Here is a 19349-nt window from a genome sequence, read left to right as displayed (position 1 = left end):
AATATTTATTGCACAGTCTGGCATTCCCTAAAATTTGACACAATATGTTATTAGACACATGCACTTAACCTGTAAAGCGGACTTCATAAGTAGGAGCAAAATAATGTTGGTTTTGTTCTGGTGGGAGTCGTTGCCAATAACAAAAACACAGAATGTGACCACTAGGGTTGAGCGAGAACTCGGCTGAAACAAGTATCCGGTATGGATAATGTACATTTTACAAGTATGAGTATCCTCAGAAAAATGTTGCCAAGATCCATTTTCTAATAAACAATAAATATTCCCTTGCCATTGCTCAATTGTGAGGCTGAAATAGGTTTCTAATAAATAAATCAACTTCTGGTTAACCCATATAAATTTCAGGCTTAAATGATCAACTTTCCGTTGGTCCTGCCCATGTCCTGTTTAAGCCACACACATTCCGAGGAAGGATATGGATACAGATTATTTAGTTGGTTGAACAAATACAGACACAGATAATGGTTTACTCATCCCTAGTCACCAGCATAATCCTTTAAAATTACATGTGTGCCAAGGTAAAAAGTTCTGTTCTCATTTTGACTGTGCTTGGGAATCCACCTTCTGAAAGTCACCTCTTGAAGTGTCCTGTCACAAAGCATGTCAGCCTGTAAAAAATAGTGTGTTGCTTTAGAAACGCATCACCTGAGGGGCCAGCCAGGTATGACTCCAGTCATAGCAGATTTCATCACCCCCAGCGGCTAGTGATCATAGCTCTAGTCTGCTAAAACTGGGCAAGAACGCCTGTGGATCTCCACCTCTCTCAAACACCTGACAAAGCAGTCCAATGGCACTTCTATGCGGCCACAGGCTAAAGAGACTACCTCTCCTGCTCTCTTTTCTCCTTTCCCCTTCCTTTCATCTCCTCTGCTTTCACCTGACAGTTTTTACGCGAGGCTCTGCCATGTCTGATTCTTTCTGCAATGTCAGCCACCACCTGGCCGACCTGAGAGCTTGCGATCGAGAGCATGGCGTCCTGCCTTGGCAGGAAGGAAGTGATGAGGCAGATTTGCTTTAATTATGTTAATTAATTCATCAGAAGCTGTTGAGCGGGGGGCTGGTAATCTCAATGGACAGGGGAAACAGATTCTGTGAAAACTATATCTCATTATATGCCGATGCACAGTTCAATGTCATTAGTAATTGCCATTTGCATTCATAAAGATATGAATTTGGTATGTCCATAACACAATGAGAGCATTCAGACATGATGTCAACCTTTACCATGTGATGGCAGTGATCAGACTGCTGACCTTGGATGATAAATGGTGCTATAAAAAGCAAAAAGAGTGTATAAAGTCATTTCATACTGACGAGCTCTGAACATTTGACTTTGCTCTTCATCAAAAAGGAACAAATATTCAACAAAGAGTCGTCACTTTGTTATTATTTCAGAGTATAAGGATTTCAAATGAACATTTACTGGTTCCAGGCCTGCCCTTGGTGAATGCCAGCAAGCTCATTACTTAATTATTTCGGGGCTCAAGATTCATAAATAAGTATGCAAATTCAATTATGGCAGAGGGAGATGATAAGAAAATGTTCTCCCTTGAGGTAAGGGAATTAGAAGTTGAAGAGATGAAAAATATAAAGACTTTATTAATGAAGACCCTCTGTATGAGTGAAATGGCATTTCACCAATATATCTTTGGAAGTGTAACACACGGCAGCTCACACAGGCAATTCAAAAGGTAAGGATCCCGATTACTGACCTGATAGAACCATTCATTGAGGTTTTAACCGCATCTGAATGAAAGAATGTAACTTCACAGATATCTCTATCTTTTTGATATTCCATCCACCGCTGACCACGGGGAAACTTTCAAATGGACAAATCTTGGCATAAATCTCTCTGCTTGGGTATTATTGGTGTCTAAAAAGCCCTCAGCAGGGCAGCGGAGCATACCCTTGCACATCACACAGTATGTCCCAATTAATCCCAGAATAGCCAGAAAGTAGCTGAGTTTAATGCCTGAGATGACTCACCCCACCCACTCTTTCGAAATGATCGCTGTCTCGCTGGAAGTCGATGAGCTGGCCGTTGAATGCCCATGAGAAAGACACATCCAGAGCTGGATCGCAGGCAATCTGGCAGGGTAACACGATGCTCTCGCCAACAATAATCTCCATGTTAGTCGGCCTCATGGTGATTCTGGTGGGCTCTGGCCAGACAACAGACGACAGCGTAGCATGTTAATATCTCTGCCACGGGAACCTTTAACACCACTGTGACCCCTGCAACTGTCATCTCACTTCGATTCACAGCTAAATCAAGTCCCCCATCATTAAATTACCCATGGATGTGTGCTTTTCCTGATTTTAATAAGCACTTAAATTTCAAGCCTGTCCATTAGCAACATTTAATGACATCTCAGGTTTGCACTTTATGTTCCAGGATCAATTTGGAAGAAAATGTTTGAAACAGGATTACAGAGATGGAAGCACATTCCCACTGGTGACTGTGGTGGATTGGAGGCCTCAGAGTATGTTGAGGAAAGGTCACAGTAATTAAATTCTATGACATTAAATGGTTCAGCTGTCAGTGTATGAGAAGAAAAGAAGCTAATGAGAAAAATAAGTCAGGTGGCAACACACACAACAGATTAAACTGGAGGACTACATGTACGTGTTATGTCACTGCATTCATAAGTAATGACCTTTTACTAAATTAAATCAAGGATAATGTTTTGTTGCTTACTTAACTGCTATTTTGCATAATGTATACCAGCCGTATTAATTTGACAATAACCTTGGTTGTTAACGTTACAATATAACTTGAATATAAATTAGGGTATTTTCAAGCCATAGATTGACAAAGAATGTTGACCTTTATTTTGGAAGAACTGAAAGGAAATTGACCATTGTGTATTTTTTAGTGCCTTTCAAAAGCAAAAAAATACAAGGGCCAAAGTGTAAAGAATGGATTAATCAAATAAACTTCAGTCACAAGCAATAGTATGAATGGCTAACTAGTATGTTACCTACAACAGTAACCTAGTCTTAGTAACCTAGAGTTAGCAGGTTATTAGCTGACTACTTAAACTACCCTAACCCTACCACAGAGGATGTTAAAAAAGCCTGCTCAGGACGTTGACTATGGAAATGCTGGTGTTAACAGCGGCTCTTGATTCTGCTAACCACTATGTCAGCTCAGGAAAATGTAAATAGTTGGGGAAGAAGGTCTTTTTCATTTTAAAGTAAAACACATTGTGTTGTTTGTCAAAGTAACCTTTTTACGTATTTTTATAGTGAACATATGACGTATGTATACGTATGTTTATATAAATGTTTTCTTATGATACTGTACTTTAATACTTACTTTACTACTACGCCACCCTGTAGCCATTGAATCAATACAATGCCTAAAATCTATATCATTTGGGAAAAACTTAAAAAGATCCTCCTGTAGAGACCACATCCTATTTTGTATCGAATTGTTCTCTGTCTTCATCATTCGGAAACCAGAACACAAGAAATGTTGTGGATCTTCACTACTAAAAAACATATGGTATGGAAGGAATTTGGTGTCAACAGCATTACGATATTTGAAACCTATTTTTGTTAAACTATGCTTGAGTAGCGTTCATAAAATGAATGTTTAGCCTCGCTATGTCCTTCGCTATGTCCATAGTTTATAAGCTAGTAAGCTAGCTAGCTAGCTAGCTTGCTCACTGAGGTGACACGACAGGATGAATCCCTACATACACAAGATAACAACCCCCAATGACAATGTTAGGGCGAACCTATGGTAATATTTCCCCATTAATAGAACTTTTGCTGCACTGGTTTCCAGTCCAGTCAAATAGACTGAGAGGGGAAAAAAAGTTATTTTAAAAGCCTAAAAGATTCTGGGCTTTTGAGAAAACATTCGGGGACGGAGCCCCAGAAGCCACCCGTCAAACTTTAGCTTTTTTTTCATTGTTAGAGCGCTGAATGTGAATGATATTGTATCATGCATGTAGGTATCAAATGCATAACTTAAGGAAAGGTTCAGGAGAGTTTTGGAAATAGGCTTATTTCTTTCCCTGCCAAGACTTAGATGAGAAGATCGATAGACTGTTTCTCCATTTCCAGTCTTTGTACTAACCTAAGTTAGCCGGCTGTTGGCAGTGGCTTCATATTTAGTGCACAGACATGTGAGTGTTATTGATTTTCTCAGCAAGAAACCACATAAGCATATTTCCCAAAATATTAACCTAAGACTTGCTCAAGTTTCTAATTTTCCAGCTACATTGAGAGGTCAGCCAGAGAAGAAGTGTTCAACAAACTCACAGATTTAATGTTAGTTAGCAGGCTAGCTACAGCTAATAAAAAAATGCAAACAAGAGTTGTGATTTCAGCTGTCACAGTCAACGGTTGTCAGTTGGAAGCTGCTTCTGTCTTCTTACGTTCGAAAATCAAGAAGCTATTGTTTCTAAAATGACTACGAATGTCTGGAGGCAAATCTGCCACTGTTATCGTGGAAAACTGCATTCTCGCAGTGCTTGAATGGAAAGCAGGGTGTAGTGCGAGTTACTGATGGAGAAGGGCAGGACTCACCAGTGATAATCAGCCTCCCAGTTGTGCTTGCAGTCCCAAACTGGTTCTTAGCGACACACGTGTAGCTGGCTGCATCCCGTCTGGTTACATTGGTGATCTTCAATGTCCCATTGGGAAGCAAAGTAATCCTGAGGGAAGCAGAACTGCTTTTTACTGTACTGACTAAGGTGGAGAGTGTACAGTTCGACTGAAGTGTTGAGCTTTGTGTTGCATCTGCCTGTAGTCATTATTTTCTTTCATCTTCACATGTGACAGTTTATTTATTTCAGTCTTCATACTGCACTTCTACTGAATCGCATTCTTGTCAAAATGGAAAACCCTCTGAAGCAGTGTGACCCTCATGGCACTTTAAAGCGCTCCACTAAAGCCCAGAAAGATTTCTTTCAGGTGGGTTTGCAGCAAGCAGGGTGACCCACCACCCTGACTCAGTGGTGGGCTAAACTCTGGGTCACACTACTAAATGAAGAAATATTTTACAAACAGTAACACTGAATAACTCAATGAATAAATAAAATGTGCTTTACAGACTTTATGTTGCTCCAGTCAGAGAGTAAACTATCATGCTGAGTGGGCACTGAAAGGCTGGATATTTAATAAAAGCCACGTAAACACAAGTATTGCCCCAACAAATAGTGCACTGCAATATATTTATACACCCAACTGTTCAAAAGTTTGGAATCGTCTGCCACAAAAGCTTGATTCAGTAAAGTCAGATGGCTAAAAGGAGTAACCCATATTTTTGAATGGTCTTTCATGCTTTTAGGTTGTAGAGAGTTCTCTTTACAAATAGATGTTGTTTTGTATGAGGGGTTTGCAAGAAAAGAAATGTTTTGTCCATGGAGAGTACAACACTGTCCAATGGATCAACCAGACTGATAAGTGAAAGGGCAGAAAGAAACCTCTGAGCTACAGTTAAATAAGAATATAAGCAATCACCAGTCATTGGTAAAAATAAATTGTAAGCTTCGCATCACAACAGGAGTGTTGCTTTAACAAAGTTACTCTTAAAACTTCAAAATAGAAATAGAAGGTTGGTCTAGGGTTGAATATCAGCTGAACATACTATGGACTGACAAATCACAGGTTAAACCTACTCAATCTAACCACTAAGTAGACTGCAGGGAGCCCAAAGAAAAATTGATTCTCAAAATATTTAGAGCCCAATTGCACCATTGTGGTTCAATAATGATGTGCGGTCACTTACGGTTTACTGGACTGGAAAACAAATTCAAAATCGATGGGTATTGGAGGGAAAAAAATTTATTTTCCTCTGTCATGCAGCACTGTTGAGATATCAACTAAAGGGAAGTTTTAATCAATTAATTATATTCTTCTTTTGGGGCCAAAGCTATTTCCAATGTAAATAATACATTTGGTGTATAGATTATACTGTTTTATCTGTTAAAGGACCAGTGTGTAGGATTTAATGGCATCTAGCAGTAAAACTGCAGATCGCAACTGAACACCACTCACATCTGTTATTATTTGAGAATGTGCTGTGAAGTGTGCAGGAGAAACTATGGTGGCAGCAAAACTTGCGGAAAATGCAAAAGGCCGTATCTAGAGGCAGTGTTTAGTTTTTACTATTCAGGGCTACTGTAGAACCATGGCGGTTGAACATGGCGGACTCCATGGAAGGTGACCCATGGCTCATTCTAAAGTAACAAAAACACAATTCTATATTCTGGCAATTATACAGAAACCTCAGTTTCTGCCAATAGATTATCCTAAATGTTACACACTGGACCTATGAAACAGACATTATTGAGGAAGGAAAGAACAAAAACATCAATATAACAGGTGATTCCAATCTTTTGAACAGTACTATGATAATTATGTCAGTTGAATCAAGTTGAACTGAATAGCATATACCATGGATTGTATTGTCAGTATTTATAATATCAATACATATAATAATAACAATGTAATGTTTTGTTTCGAAATCTGAAGGGTTGGTTCACCTAAACCAAGACTACGTAACTGTTACTACAGCAGCAGCCACTAGAGACAGTTATGTAATAATGCTAAATCCTCCTGTAAAAGCAGCACAAATGGAGTCAAAGATTTCTAAAGTCACTGAACTGACTCAGAGATGTCAGTTATATAGCAGCATTTACTTAAACTAGCTAACATCACCCTCCATACCAGACAATGTAAGGCCATAGCAACAAAATATCTAAGTCTATTGAACTGAGCAAGGGTGCATTTTATCGCTAATGAATTTGTGAGAGAAAGAATGTGTTAAGCTTTCATTCAAAAAGTTTTCCATTCCTGCTTTGAATCACACAAGACAACATATTTTCACACTTACCTCATGCAGTATCGAGCCGTGCAGAACTGTTTTTATTTGCCCTGGGTTGGACTAAGAAAGCTGTCCTTGAGAGGTTTGCCTCCATCCCCACCGCAATAACAGCAATGTGTCTTTCAAGAAACGATGTGTGGGTAAACCACAGACCTCACTGTAAGCAGTTGTTATTGGAGCTACTTTGTACCAAAGAAATAGTTCCGATGAAAACTGTCGACAGTGCATTCTGCAAATTATCCAGAGTAGCAGTGGGGTGGAGGCCGATCTTTCAGAGAAGGATATCTCAGAACCAGGGTAAATAACCTAAAACTACATGCACGGCTAGACACTGCAAGGGGTAATTGTAAAAATATGTTTTACATAATTTGGGTGAAACTAGCTTTAACTGATGTAGTATTTAATGATATGCCAAATGTAGTGTATACACAATTCTTTTTCTAAACACTGCTCCAATTTACAGCATGACTGCATATGTGAAAGAGCACTTTCCATGCAGCATGTGCATACATCAAGCGCTGTGCACCTTGAAAGACTATGTGTGCTTCACATACCGTGTGATAAATGTCAGTCATCTTGGGAATTTAACCAATTTCCTGCAGCTATAGATGTAGCTCCCCATCTGGAGCCAACTAAGGAGCCTCAGTGCTGTTTTGACAAGATGCTTGATGCTCGTATTGTTCCCTTTCAGACCTCCTTTTGAATAAGCAGCATGGGAGTGATTCAAACAGCACAAAGTTACGCATTTCTTCAGAGTGCTGGGATGCCTGTGTCGGAGTTGTTCTTATTCAGTCTGTCCTGCCTGCTGTGTGTATATGTGTGTACGTTTGCTGAGCATCCTGGATGTGCGTGCGCTCACGTGCAGCAGGGTTTAGTCACCCTCTGAGCTTTTCTTCTTCTACCTCCAATTGGGATGACGAAAAGTCAGCGGATGGATTGCTCGGATGTGTCATTTCTTGCCTCTGTTTTGCTTTTGGATGTCTCCACCTTTTAATTGGTTCTTTAGTGTTGTGCAAAATGTTTTCAGCCTCTGGTGTATTCAATAAGAAATCAGACAGCAAAGGACAACAAACTAAATGAAGCACCTCTTTAGGCCGACTAAAGTGGTGCTTGAAGTCTGCTCATTGTCTGCGTCTTATCTCTGTGTGGAGTTTCTAGACTAGTGAGATGACTCTGCTCTCAAATCTTAAGCAAGGTTTATGTCCTTGCAGTTTCGCACCAAACTATCAAGCAGAACACTTTTACATTGAATTGCATGTGCAACAGCTTCAGTTTTACTTTTAAATTCATTCCTCTATCTAAAAGCAGACAGGCTTTGTCTTCGGCTGCAACTCCATTTGCTAATCTTTCATCATTATTCATCATTAAATATTCCATGCATGCAGTGTTGATACGACCAGTGAGCATGTACATCCCACACACCAAGCTATTTGCACATGAGGCCACATGCAATATATTAGCCATGTGCAATTTTCCTGGTGGGTGCCCTGCTCTCATTCTCCTCATTAGCCTTTCTCTCTATGCACCTGCACAAATGCCAAATACGCTATTCAAACAAGTCAGCTTGCAGTGAATGTGAATAAAAGCTGCTAGGAATATGCACTTGGACTTTTATCCTACCTTTCAGTTCTCTGCAGGATCTCATTCCCTTTCTTCCACAGGCTAATTGCTGGGGGCGAGGCCTGAGGCTTGCATTCAAGAGTGACTTCGCTGCCTGAGCGAGCTTTTAGCAAGGCCCTTAATGGACTTTTGGAGAAACTGGGAGGTGAAGCTGGAGGGGGGAGGAGGACAGAGAAAGGTGTGTGATTAAAAATAAAGGCAACCTGAATCTTTGCAGATGAGCCATGTCGTTATTGACATGGACTTCAGCTTCAGCAGTGAAAGCAGCTCAAAATCTCTGCATACAGAAATGCCTACGGGGCTCAAGGCTGTAGATCTGCATGCAACCCCACCCCTCAACTACACAATACCCTCACCAAGCCTCCAACCTGCACAGGTTTCAGGCTCTTGTCCGCACTCATCATCACATTTCGTCAGCCATCATTTGGACCCCCCAAGTGTCATCACATGTATGAATTGAATTTCTCATCGAGCCATGTCAGATAGAAGTCATCAAAGCTTTGCAAATAAATCAATACCCCATCTACATGAGAAAGCATGCACAATGCCACAAAGCAATGCGTTTGTAGTATCCAAATCAATATGATGAAACGAGTGAAAGTAAAATGAGACACTCCATCAGATTCATATTTTTGCTGGCAGAGCCCATAGTGACATCAAATGAGTCTGCAGACTGATTGCTGAGGAGAGCTATAGCAGGCTGCTGGTTTTTATCTTAGGAGATGATCAAACGCACAGGCAGATAAGCAGGATAAAAGCAGAGGGAGGGATGCAATCTTACCTAACACCATTAGTTGGGCACTGGAATAAATAATGCCATGTTTGTTTTCAGCCACACACTGATACATCCCGGAATCTGACAGGTTTAATGCAGCTATAGAAAGAGCCCCGTTTTCGATTTGTACCCGGCCCTGTGGAGGAAAGAGAAACAGTTATGCATATCCATTGCAAGGCCAGTCTATTATGTCCAAAAGCACAGCAGCAATTACTGGTGCACCATGAAGTGAGGAGGACAGCAGGAGAGGAGAAAAAGAGAGAGAGAGGAAAAAAAACCCTAAAGAGCCTTGTGGCATTCTACGTATGTTCAGCTTGTAATGGGGTAAGAGACAAGGAGGATGCTAACCTGCATCTTCGATACACAGAAAAGAAGCAATGCTGACAATAGCACCAGCAGCATATTAAAAAGTCATTTATTTTCTGTGGTTGTTCAGTCGGAAAAACTATGACAGCTCAGATAATGAGTGATTTTTAACCCAAATGATCTAGTCAGAGGGCCTCATCGCTGTGTGGGGAGTGGCTTCTTACAATGCTATGTTAATTATAGACACATATAGAAAGCTGGAGTGTAGTAAAACACAACATATTAATGAGACACCTTACCACATAAACACTGCTAACCTTCAGAGTTAACCACATCTGACTTTTATTTGTAGCATATTTCTACAGATGACATTTTTTCACTGTTTTGCATGGTGATTTAAAGGGGCGCTCCACTGATTTTTCACATTGTTTGAGAGATAAAAACAGTCATACAATGTCCTAGGCATGGTCTGAAGCGAGGTTGGTCTTGTTTGAAGTTTGACCCATACTAATGACAGAAAGCAGATTTTCTCCTCACGTATTTGTGCAAATTTGACCGCTGCACCATTTGTGTTTTTTCACCCAAAAGGTTAGCTGTAAGCTAGTTAGCAACGTACACACCGGCTGTGTCTGTGGTTGTGTGTGTGTTCAGCTCAGCCTCTGACTAAAGCCAGGAATTCTGGTTCTTCCTTTTAAATCCCTCCAGTCTTTCTCTTTCTTCTTCTCATCTCTGCACATTTATGAAGCCGGTTCACAAAGCCCGTGGATATATGAGCAAACTTTTCACTCAAGTTGAAACATTTTGGCTAGTTTGCATCAATTTACATCAGTAGCCCAGTATCTTTCCATTGACTAAATTTCCCTTGCTTTCTTTCTGTATACATCCCGTTTACACCTTGCATTACCTATTATTTTAGGATGGTGTAAATGCACACAAAAGCCATCGTGATCAGAGTACAATCAGATCGGCCCGACCACGGCCAGGTAAGGTGAAGACTTATTAAGACTAGATGGAAATGCAAAGCCCTGTGGATGCTATTATCCAGATAATGTGTACAGATACACCAGGTGTAAATGGGACTTGAAAGTCAGGGTACCTCTACCTCCTCTTTATCTGTAACATTATGAAAGCACAGTACTAAATCACTGGAGTACCCTTCATGTACAGTAGTTCTATAGTACCTTGCAAGTGGAAAATGGATGAAAGGTTGATTCTAGCCATCAAAAGCCAGTTCTAATACAGAACACACATTCATCCAGAACAGGGTAAGTTCACACTGAATCTGTTTCTGTATATTTTTGACTCTGTAACAAATCTGACTTAAAAGTTCAGAATTTTGAAACCCACACAATCTGAGCCTATTGCACCAATTGTGTAGAGAAGTTGAGCTTTAGCTTAGCTTCTCAGTAAGCCCTTTAATGCTCCCTAAATATTTTCCAAGTGTGTGAAGGGTTGAACACCTTTCTTCCAAAAGATATCCCCTCATTTTGCGTTTTCAAGTGTTCAGTTGGATTGCATTAATTATGTTACATCAATTTTTCCTCTAGTCTGTCACCCATCTGTCTTAAAGTGAAAACTTACTAACAGATCTCCATACCTCAGCCACCACTTGGTCCCCGTTCTTCAGCCAGCTATAAGACGGTTTGGGCTTTCCAGTGGCTTTGCACTCCCAGAAGAGATTTTCCTCGATGGACAGAGCTGTGTCCGTCATTGTCTGGAGCCAGTGAGGTTTGGCTTGGAATAAATGAGAGGATTACCTTTTCAAACATGTGTTTTAATTAAAGAAGCAGTGGATTAGTAAAGAGTTGTATCACAAATCACACAGCCGTTAAAGCAGCCTTGCATTAAATCATCAAAGTTTAAACTCAATGGATTGTCAGCAAAAATGAAGAACACGGGTTGGTAAACACATTATCAGCAGAATATTGACAGGAGATGAATTTGGAGCCTCTACAATAAAATTCACTTTTTACTTTTGAAGCCTGTCTCCATAGCCTGTCTTGTAATTTCATGGCAACATTACGCCCCACATGTTATAGACAAATTGGTTTTCTGTCAAATAAACGAGATTAAAGCTGCTAGTCACATGCGTGTTTCCTGTACAAATGTGGATATCTGTTACAGACACACATTCATTCCTGCGTCTGCCTCCGTTCACCGTCATTCAATTTGAAATGGCTCACTAACCATGGAATGAAATACGACCCCGTGCAGCATTTTTGCCTCGCCGATTCTCTGCCATACATTCGTACGTCCCCGCGTCTTCCTGCTGGAGATTAGGTATTTCAAGCACAGCGTTTGAATTCTTCATCTTGACTTTGCTGGGGAATGGGATGCCGCTGGTTCTCCTCCAACTTATTTCTGGGACAGGGCTGCAAACGACGAACAAAAAGTTCCCATGGCGGCAACTGTCAGTCGCAGTGATCAAAGTGTGATTAAGCACAGAAGAAAAGTAGCTGAAGCAAGAGCCTTGTGAATTATTGTTCCCTACAAATCAAACTGTGATTGCTCAGATTTCAGCAGCTCTTAAAAAAACTTTGATTTCTGCTCTCTTGTCTTTTCATGCTGCGGCCCTTGCTCTCCTATGGATTGATGAATCTGACAATGAGTAATGTTACGCTTGTGCATTCTTAAATCATCTTGAGCAGCACTATGCATGGATGAGCCTACAGCTTATTTCACACGCACGCACACACACAATAAAGCGGACTTACTTTCCCAGAGCGAAGCATTCCAGCTTCACCACCGATTCTTTCGCAGCTGGAACCGAATCCGGGAAATGAACTTCTATTTTGGGTTCATATTCACCCATTACTCCTACAAAAAGGGAGACAATAGATGACAAGCTTTTTACATGAATGATTAACAGCACACATTACACTCACGTTGGATCAAAGAGAGAGCAAGTAACACGGTGGGACAGTTAACAGAAAAGTCTTTATGCGTACGGAGCAAAGGTGACCACTGAAGGGCTGGTAAAAGGGCTGAAAAAAATCAGAGGTGGCTTATAAAAGATTCAGAGAACACGTCAGGGAAAAGACTTGCTTAGTAGAGATTAATCATCTGTGGCAACTTCATTTAAGACTGTATTTATATTCACATCACTAGAACGGGTCAAAGACTTCTTTGCAGAGATAGCAGTATGCCCTTTACTATTACCAATTACAACCCCACAGTCCGACAGCAAAAGCTGATCTGGGGTCCAGTGCATGTTTTCAGATTAAAGGTCACTAAAGACTTTGGAAAGCTGTGATATGTGCTAGAATCTTACACACATCGTGGAAAATGGAATTCCTCCTTTAACACCCAATCCATACCGTCAATGTTTAGTCAGAAATGACCTGTGACAGTGTCTCATCTAAAAACATCTCTGACTGATACAACACAGCGGTAATTCAAGCTATAAACCATCTCATGAAAGCTTTGACATTTTTGCGTTTTATGCTTCCAACCAATGGTTTAATTGGAATAATGGCTGAATAGAGAGGAGCATATTTAAAAAAACAAAAAACAAACACGTTCTAAGGCACTCTTAGTGTCGTTATTAATGATAATGCTTTACTATTTGTTATAAGCCATTAATAACAATGACATCTGGGTTGTGGCTGGACAGAATTTGTATGTGTACATAATGTGAAACAGGTCCTACCATCTTGTTGAATTGTATTCAATGAAATTCTGTTCAAACAATTGCAATTCCATATGTATAACAACATAGGGCTGAGCTAATACGTGTTCTTATATTGAAATCTGTATTTGACGAGCAGTATTTTTATTTATAGCGTCATCATTAACAGTGTTTTAACAAGCAGTCGCCAGTGAATCGCTAAGTCAGCAACTGCAAGAAACAAACAAAAAAGGCTGTTAGCATGCTGCTAGTGTCTGTACGTTTACAGGCTAAAGATGGTTTTGTGGAAGAAGAAACACCATCTGTATTATTTTTAAAACTTTCGCTTTTTATGAAAGACAGGTGCATTTCTTCCCACATAAAAGATCTAGGTAATTGCCTCATGTCAATCTCCGACAGCTAGCACGTAGCTCGGCAGTGGCCAAGAGTAAATGTTGGATAGCTGGTGAACAGAGTAGCCATAATGTCCCAGTTAAATTTCTAACCACATCATATCATTGTTTTAAACACCTTAAAATGTCTAAATTGAGATGTCCAATATTCAGAGCAGCTCTTCCTGTCAGTCTGTAAAGCTAATGTTAACATTAGCTTAAGCAGCGTCAGTGCAGAGCTGTCAACAGTATCATTAGGTGTCATCAGTCCAACATCAAAACACTGTGAGGTGTAACAGTTTTTCATTAATATTATAGCTTGCTAAATATGTGGCTGTTATCAATGAGTTTTATAATCATATCTGAATATTATTAAATAATGTCAAGTAAACTTGACACTAATATATTTAAGAGTGAATGTTTCCATAGAGCATTAGGCGAGTTGTCTCAGGTAATGACTTTTCTCTGACTCACTGGCTTGAACAACAAGCAATTGCATTATTTTATCTGGTTCTATCCATGTAGAAACAAGATGAGTTTGTGATTATGCTTGGTACAATCACATCTTGTTTAATAGATCACAAATACAGACCTGTTGTTTAATTTATGGAAAATAGTTTTAATAATTTAAAACGCCATAGCGATATTGGTCAAAAAAATTGGTCTTAATTATAATGTTATTATAATAATACGTAACCTAGATGTGTAAACAAATTTCCCTTATCTAATCTTTCAACCAAATTTAGCTTAGTTTTAACCCACAGTAGAAAAAAACCTGCCAAACTGGTGGCCACTAACAACCACAGCTGAAATAAAGAGCAAACAAGCTAACGTTTATAAAGACTGATTATTGATATAAAGCTAAAACTCAGGGTAGATTACTGTTTGAATCTATATGACACATACATATCGAAGAAATACCTTTTAGTGGATAAACCAGTGGGGTACAAACTAAAGGTTCCCTATAGTTTAAGGCGTTTACCATCACTTCTGAGGACCAGCGGTGTAGGAGAGCTGAGCACCTTCTCCCTCGTCACAGTATTGTTAACCACACAGGTGTAGTTGCCAACATCTGAGGACTCCACTTTTGCAATGTACAGACTCCCGGTCTCTTGAGAAATGAATCGCCGACTGTCTTGTTGGACAAAGTATGGGTATTCATTGAAGATCCACGCAAATGTCAGCTCTGGAAGGGAAAGGAAAACAGTTCAACTTAGAGCAGCGTTGGTCCACTGTCGCTCGTTCAAAGCACAACTGATTCTGGCTGGGAGACCCAACTGGGGCCTAAGAATTTTAGCATATCACGTCATTTCCTTCCCTTATCTCAGTTTTCTTGAAAAAAAGATGGCATGGCAAATGTAATGGCTATCAGTGCAGAAGGAATGGGAGACCTAAGGAAAGGGAGCGAAACAAAATGGATTACAGCGCGTCAGTGGCCCTCCCCTGACACACGGCCTCTATTCCCTGGGTCCCTGAGTGACTTAGTTGGTTCATGGGAGGCTCGAACGGATGGATTGAGGGATGGATGGATGGATTGATGTACATATATGGAAGTAGTAGGAATAAATTGTGATGACCCTTCACAAGCAGCAGGTCTACCATAAGAACGGAGAGACCTGCCATGATGAATTACTGTGTCATTTTGAGACATGTACGCTACACAGATTTGCAAGAGCAAGGAGACACTCTGTGTAATCTACCACTTCGGAGGTGAGGGGCTCCGAGTCAATAGGTGTATGCAGTGACTGTCAATCATATGCGCTGCCCTCCGAGGGATCCGGCCTTTGGATAGGATTGGGTGTCCGAGCTGGGTGCAGCGATGCAGATACAAAGCTCCTTCTGATTAGGCAAGCATGAGCCACATAGTCGGAGTCAGCATAACCTCCATCTGAACTATGTGCCTGTAATGAGCAGTGATAGAATTTTGCCAAACAAGTCAAGCAAAGAGTGGTAATAAAACACAAGGTCTTCTGTGCAACAGAAAAAGTGGCTTATGCGCCAAACAAGCCCTTAAAGTAAACGCTCTGATAATGGAGCACAAAGGTGATACAATCGCAATTGTTTGTGACAATATTGTATTGTATTTATCATATCTGAGTGATGTGATAATGGCTGCAGTAGTGGAGGAAAAAGCTTCTGCAGAATTCAAAGTCAATGAAGCATAATGAAAACCAGAAGGGATGCCTTATAGGTGTTAGATAAACTTCAGTTCAGTTCAAGGTTATGCAGTGAATCGATGCTTTCAAAATTCAAGAGAGAAAAAGAAAAAAAGCAAAAGAAGAGGAGAGAAAGAAGAGAGAGAAAAAGGGAGAGTCAGAGAGGGAGCAACAGGGCAAAGAAAGAAGAAAGGAACAGCGGGCTTACTTTCATTCACTTCGGAAAATGTAAGAAAACACAATAGTGCTACGGTTATAGCAGCCAACTGCGTATAAGCCAATGTCAGAGGAAAACTGTCAAACTGTATTTCACACAGAGTACTCTGACCCATTATCCCATAGACCAGCTGTACAATGCACTGCGCTACAAACTGTTCTCTTGTGAAGGAAATTGGTTGTTCCAATGTGCAAGCTACTGTATCAGGAGAGAGACGGGCGAGGCAGCAGCCATTGTGTCCTCAGTTTTCTGCAGATATTCAGAGAGGCGGGTCTGAGCAGCCTGCGTCTTTATCTCCAATTTGTGGCCTTTCATTTAAACAATACATTTTCAGCTTCTCAGTTGAACAAAGCATCTTCTCTTAATGAGTGGAGGTTAATAAATATAAGGCTACAGCCAGCAGCTGGTTCCAAAAATCCACCTATTAGCAACCACTAAAGGCCAAAATATTATATTTTTATTTTTTATTTTTTCCATGTACAACCCCCACACCGCAGTGGGGGCTGGGCACCCACCAGTGCTCATAGACACACCGCCCCACGATCCCTCATGCCACTGTCCCGGACAAAAAACAGTTTTGTACTTCAATATATGTTGGACCAACTACAGACACTATTAATAGCTTGTTGCTTGCTTTACACTGTAGTTTTAACTATTTCACCTGTGCCTGAATCTACAAGGCAAATGATAATAATTAACTCCTCTTGGTCCCTGTTTGTACATCCTGACTCCAGTGGCAGCTTGACTTCCTCTCCTCACCCCATGCTGTCGCTGTCTCTTGTGTGTGTAGATCAATTAATGAGCAGAAAGAGTAGATGAGGTTGAGAAATATCCCGAGCTGTGTGTGTTCTTCCTGTTGACGCACTGCAGTATGACTTCCTATTGGTGCTAGGGGCGGCACTTGAAGTGCGTCATATGATGTGCTGCGACGGCAAAATGTTTTCCACTTAAAGCACACTAATTAACACAGTATATCTCTTTTATTCTATCTATATAAAAACTAATGTGTAAAAAATTACAGTTTTTACAGCGGTTATGAGAGTGTTACTACTACAAACCAAAAAGTCTTTGTGCTAAGCTAAGCTAAGCTAAGCTAATCAGCTGCTGCTTCATATTTAACAAACAGACATGAGAGTGGTATTGATATTCTCATCTAAGGAACTGTATACATATTCAAATTATTCCTTTAAAGGACCAGTGTGTAGGATTTAGTGGCATCTAGTGTTGAAGTTGCAGATTGCAACCAACTTGAATACCGCTCGCCAGGGGCCTTTCCAGACTTTTTTGACTGGGGTGGCACATGTAGAGCACTGACTTATGCAGAGGTGGTATGAAGTGTGTGTGTCTTTCAGTCATTCCCAATTCACGCAATTATAATACTATTTAGGGAACCAAGTATGCAGAAATATTCAGATACACTCGGAGAAAATAACACACTTATACCAAATGCAAACAACTGCATGGTTTTTTGCCCTAAACTGCATGGGTTTAGCATAAAGTGGGCATGTCTGCAGACTTGTGGCTACCCATAGAACCCATTTTGGGATCCCTTTGAAAAAGGCCATTAAGTGGAGCCCGCTAGTGTGCAGAGTGGCAAAGGGTAAGGATAATGTGGTAGTACTTGTGTTGGCCAATCAGATATTAGGGGTCCTCCCCCAGAAACGCCCCTGTCGCTTACCTTCCAAGCGTGTAGGATAAACTACAGTGGCTGCGAAAAGCCCCATCTAGAGCCAGTGTTTGGTTTGTCCATTCTGGGTTACTGTAGAAATATGGCACTTCAACCACATTCTGGTGATTATACACTTAAGAATACATACCTGTGAATATTATATTCAATTTCTGCCAATAGATTCTCCTAAATGTTACACACTGAGCCTTTAAGACTTACTTGAGAAACTGCTTTAATTAGAAAATTAGTCAGAATAAGGAAAGAAACACCCAAGCGAGGATTTGCTTAGTAGTATTCAGTATGAAATACATAAGAAGGTGATTATTTAGAGCATGTGTACACATAAATGGGTGTAAAAACAGATTAAGTTAGGAATAAGAGAGTAATACTTTATCAAAGGTTGCCATGTGAAATGAGTGGAGGTAATTCCTATGAGTCATGTTAAAATAAGAGACGACAGATATACCTAGATATAGCAAACTTACCTCCAGAATGAGCAGGTGGTCCGCATAACAGAACCACTCCTTGGCCCTCACGGACGTTGACAGCGCTCCTTACCGTTTGACTTTTGAAGTTATCGAGATCTGATGAGTCAAAAAAGATGGAAATAGAATTAGACAGCAGCTAAAAAGAAGTAAGATCATCAACAGCATAGGACTGAATATCACACAGCCAAAAAGTGTGATTTTATATAGTCTATATTCTCAAGGGTTTCTTTGAGAAGGATAGTTTTGAAAATAGGAGACATAAGTTTTCCCAAACTCCCTTCACTGATTCACTGAGGCATGTATTTGATGTTACATTTCGAGCACTGGGACTATAATAGGACATCATTGATTGCCATGGGACACCTCCTGACAGCCTCCAACACTTTCAAAGGCATCTGGGGTGCTGATGAAATAGATGGACCTGACTTTGTGACGTTTACCATACAAAACCGCACTATAGCACGAGGAAGAGATAGGCTGAAACGGGATAAAATGAGCGGGGGGGAGGGGAAATGCTGTGCACGGACTGAGCAAACACAGGGGAGCGTGCATGACAAATGACAGTTTGCTGTGCCAGCAGCAATAAGTAACATCATTATTAAATGTGGTGTAATCTTGCACTTAAAAGCATTAGCTTCCCCATCAATACTCTCAGCACAATCTATCCCCTGCAAATGAATGAGCAGTTGCTGGCAGACAAAACCTAAACCTGGGATGATAAACCACCCCTGGCTTCATGACTGATGGAGGGAGGCTGCCGCAGTCCGCTCTGTACTCTGTCTGCACCCTCTGGCTAACAGCCTAGAGTAAGCCTTCCAAACACAAACAAAAGAAAGTCAGTGTGACCGATAAGGGAAATTAGGAGAAGGAAGATTATGGAGAGAAGTGGGACAGAGTGTTGGTAAGATTAATGAGCAGCTCTCTGATGACCGCAGTGGAATCAAACAGAGCCAAGTCACGGCAGGACACAGAGGAGGCCACAGGAGGAGATGGCGGACCTGAAATACAGACAGAGGCGATGTCCTTCTGATCTCACCAGGCTGCCTTAGTAAATACAGAGTCCATCTCCTAAAGACGTTTAAGATTCTGAGGGGAGGTGCTGGAGCGAGATTCATATATCCAGTTTGATTGAAAAAGCCCAGCAAAACGGCAGTTGATAATTATAATAGCAACGCTTTTGGAAACAGCGGGATGTGAATCTGAGAGCTACTGATAATTACTAAGTGGACGGGAAAAGCATGACTCCTTCACCAAGATCGC

The 19349-nt window shown here is 40.7% G+C and overlaps 1 protein-coding gene across 2 annotated transcripts in view; it reads right to left on the bottom strand.

Moving 5' to 3' along the window:
- cntn3b (contactin 3b) overlaps positions 1-19349 on the bottom strand; it is a 56552-nt gene that overhangs the window by 14191 nt on the left and 23012 nt on the right. For both annotated transcript variants that reach the window (XM_051415709.1, XM_051415710.1), the window contains 9 exons: positions 18087-18185; positions 14542-14745; positions 12275-12377; positions 11748-11932; positions 11158-11294; positions 9261-9390; positions 8480-8630; positions 4558-4685; positions 2005-2180 (listed from right to left, as the gene is read on the bottom strand). In XM_051415709.1, the coding sequence (XP_051271669.1) occupies positions 2005-2180; positions 4558-4685; positions 8480-8630; positions 9261-9390; positions 11158-11294; positions 11748-11932; positions 12275-12377; positions 14542-14745; positions 18087-18185 (1313 nt within the window). The remainder of the gene's footprint in view (positions 1-2004; positions 2181-4557; positions 4686-8479; positions 8631-9260; positions 9391-11157; positions 11295-11747; positions 11933-12274; positions 12378-14541; positions 14746-18086; positions 18186-19349) is intronic.

This window comes from Dicentrarchus labrax, unplaced genomic scaffold (assembly GCF_905237075.1).
Source record: "Dicentrarchus labrax unplaced genomic scaffold, dlabrax2021, whole genome shotgun sequence".
NCBI lineage: Eukaryota > Metazoa > Chordata > Actinopteri > Moronidae > Dicentrarchus > Dicentrarchus labrax.
Note: the sequence above shows the minus strand (reverse complement) of the source record. Positions and strands in the feature narration are given on the sequence as shown.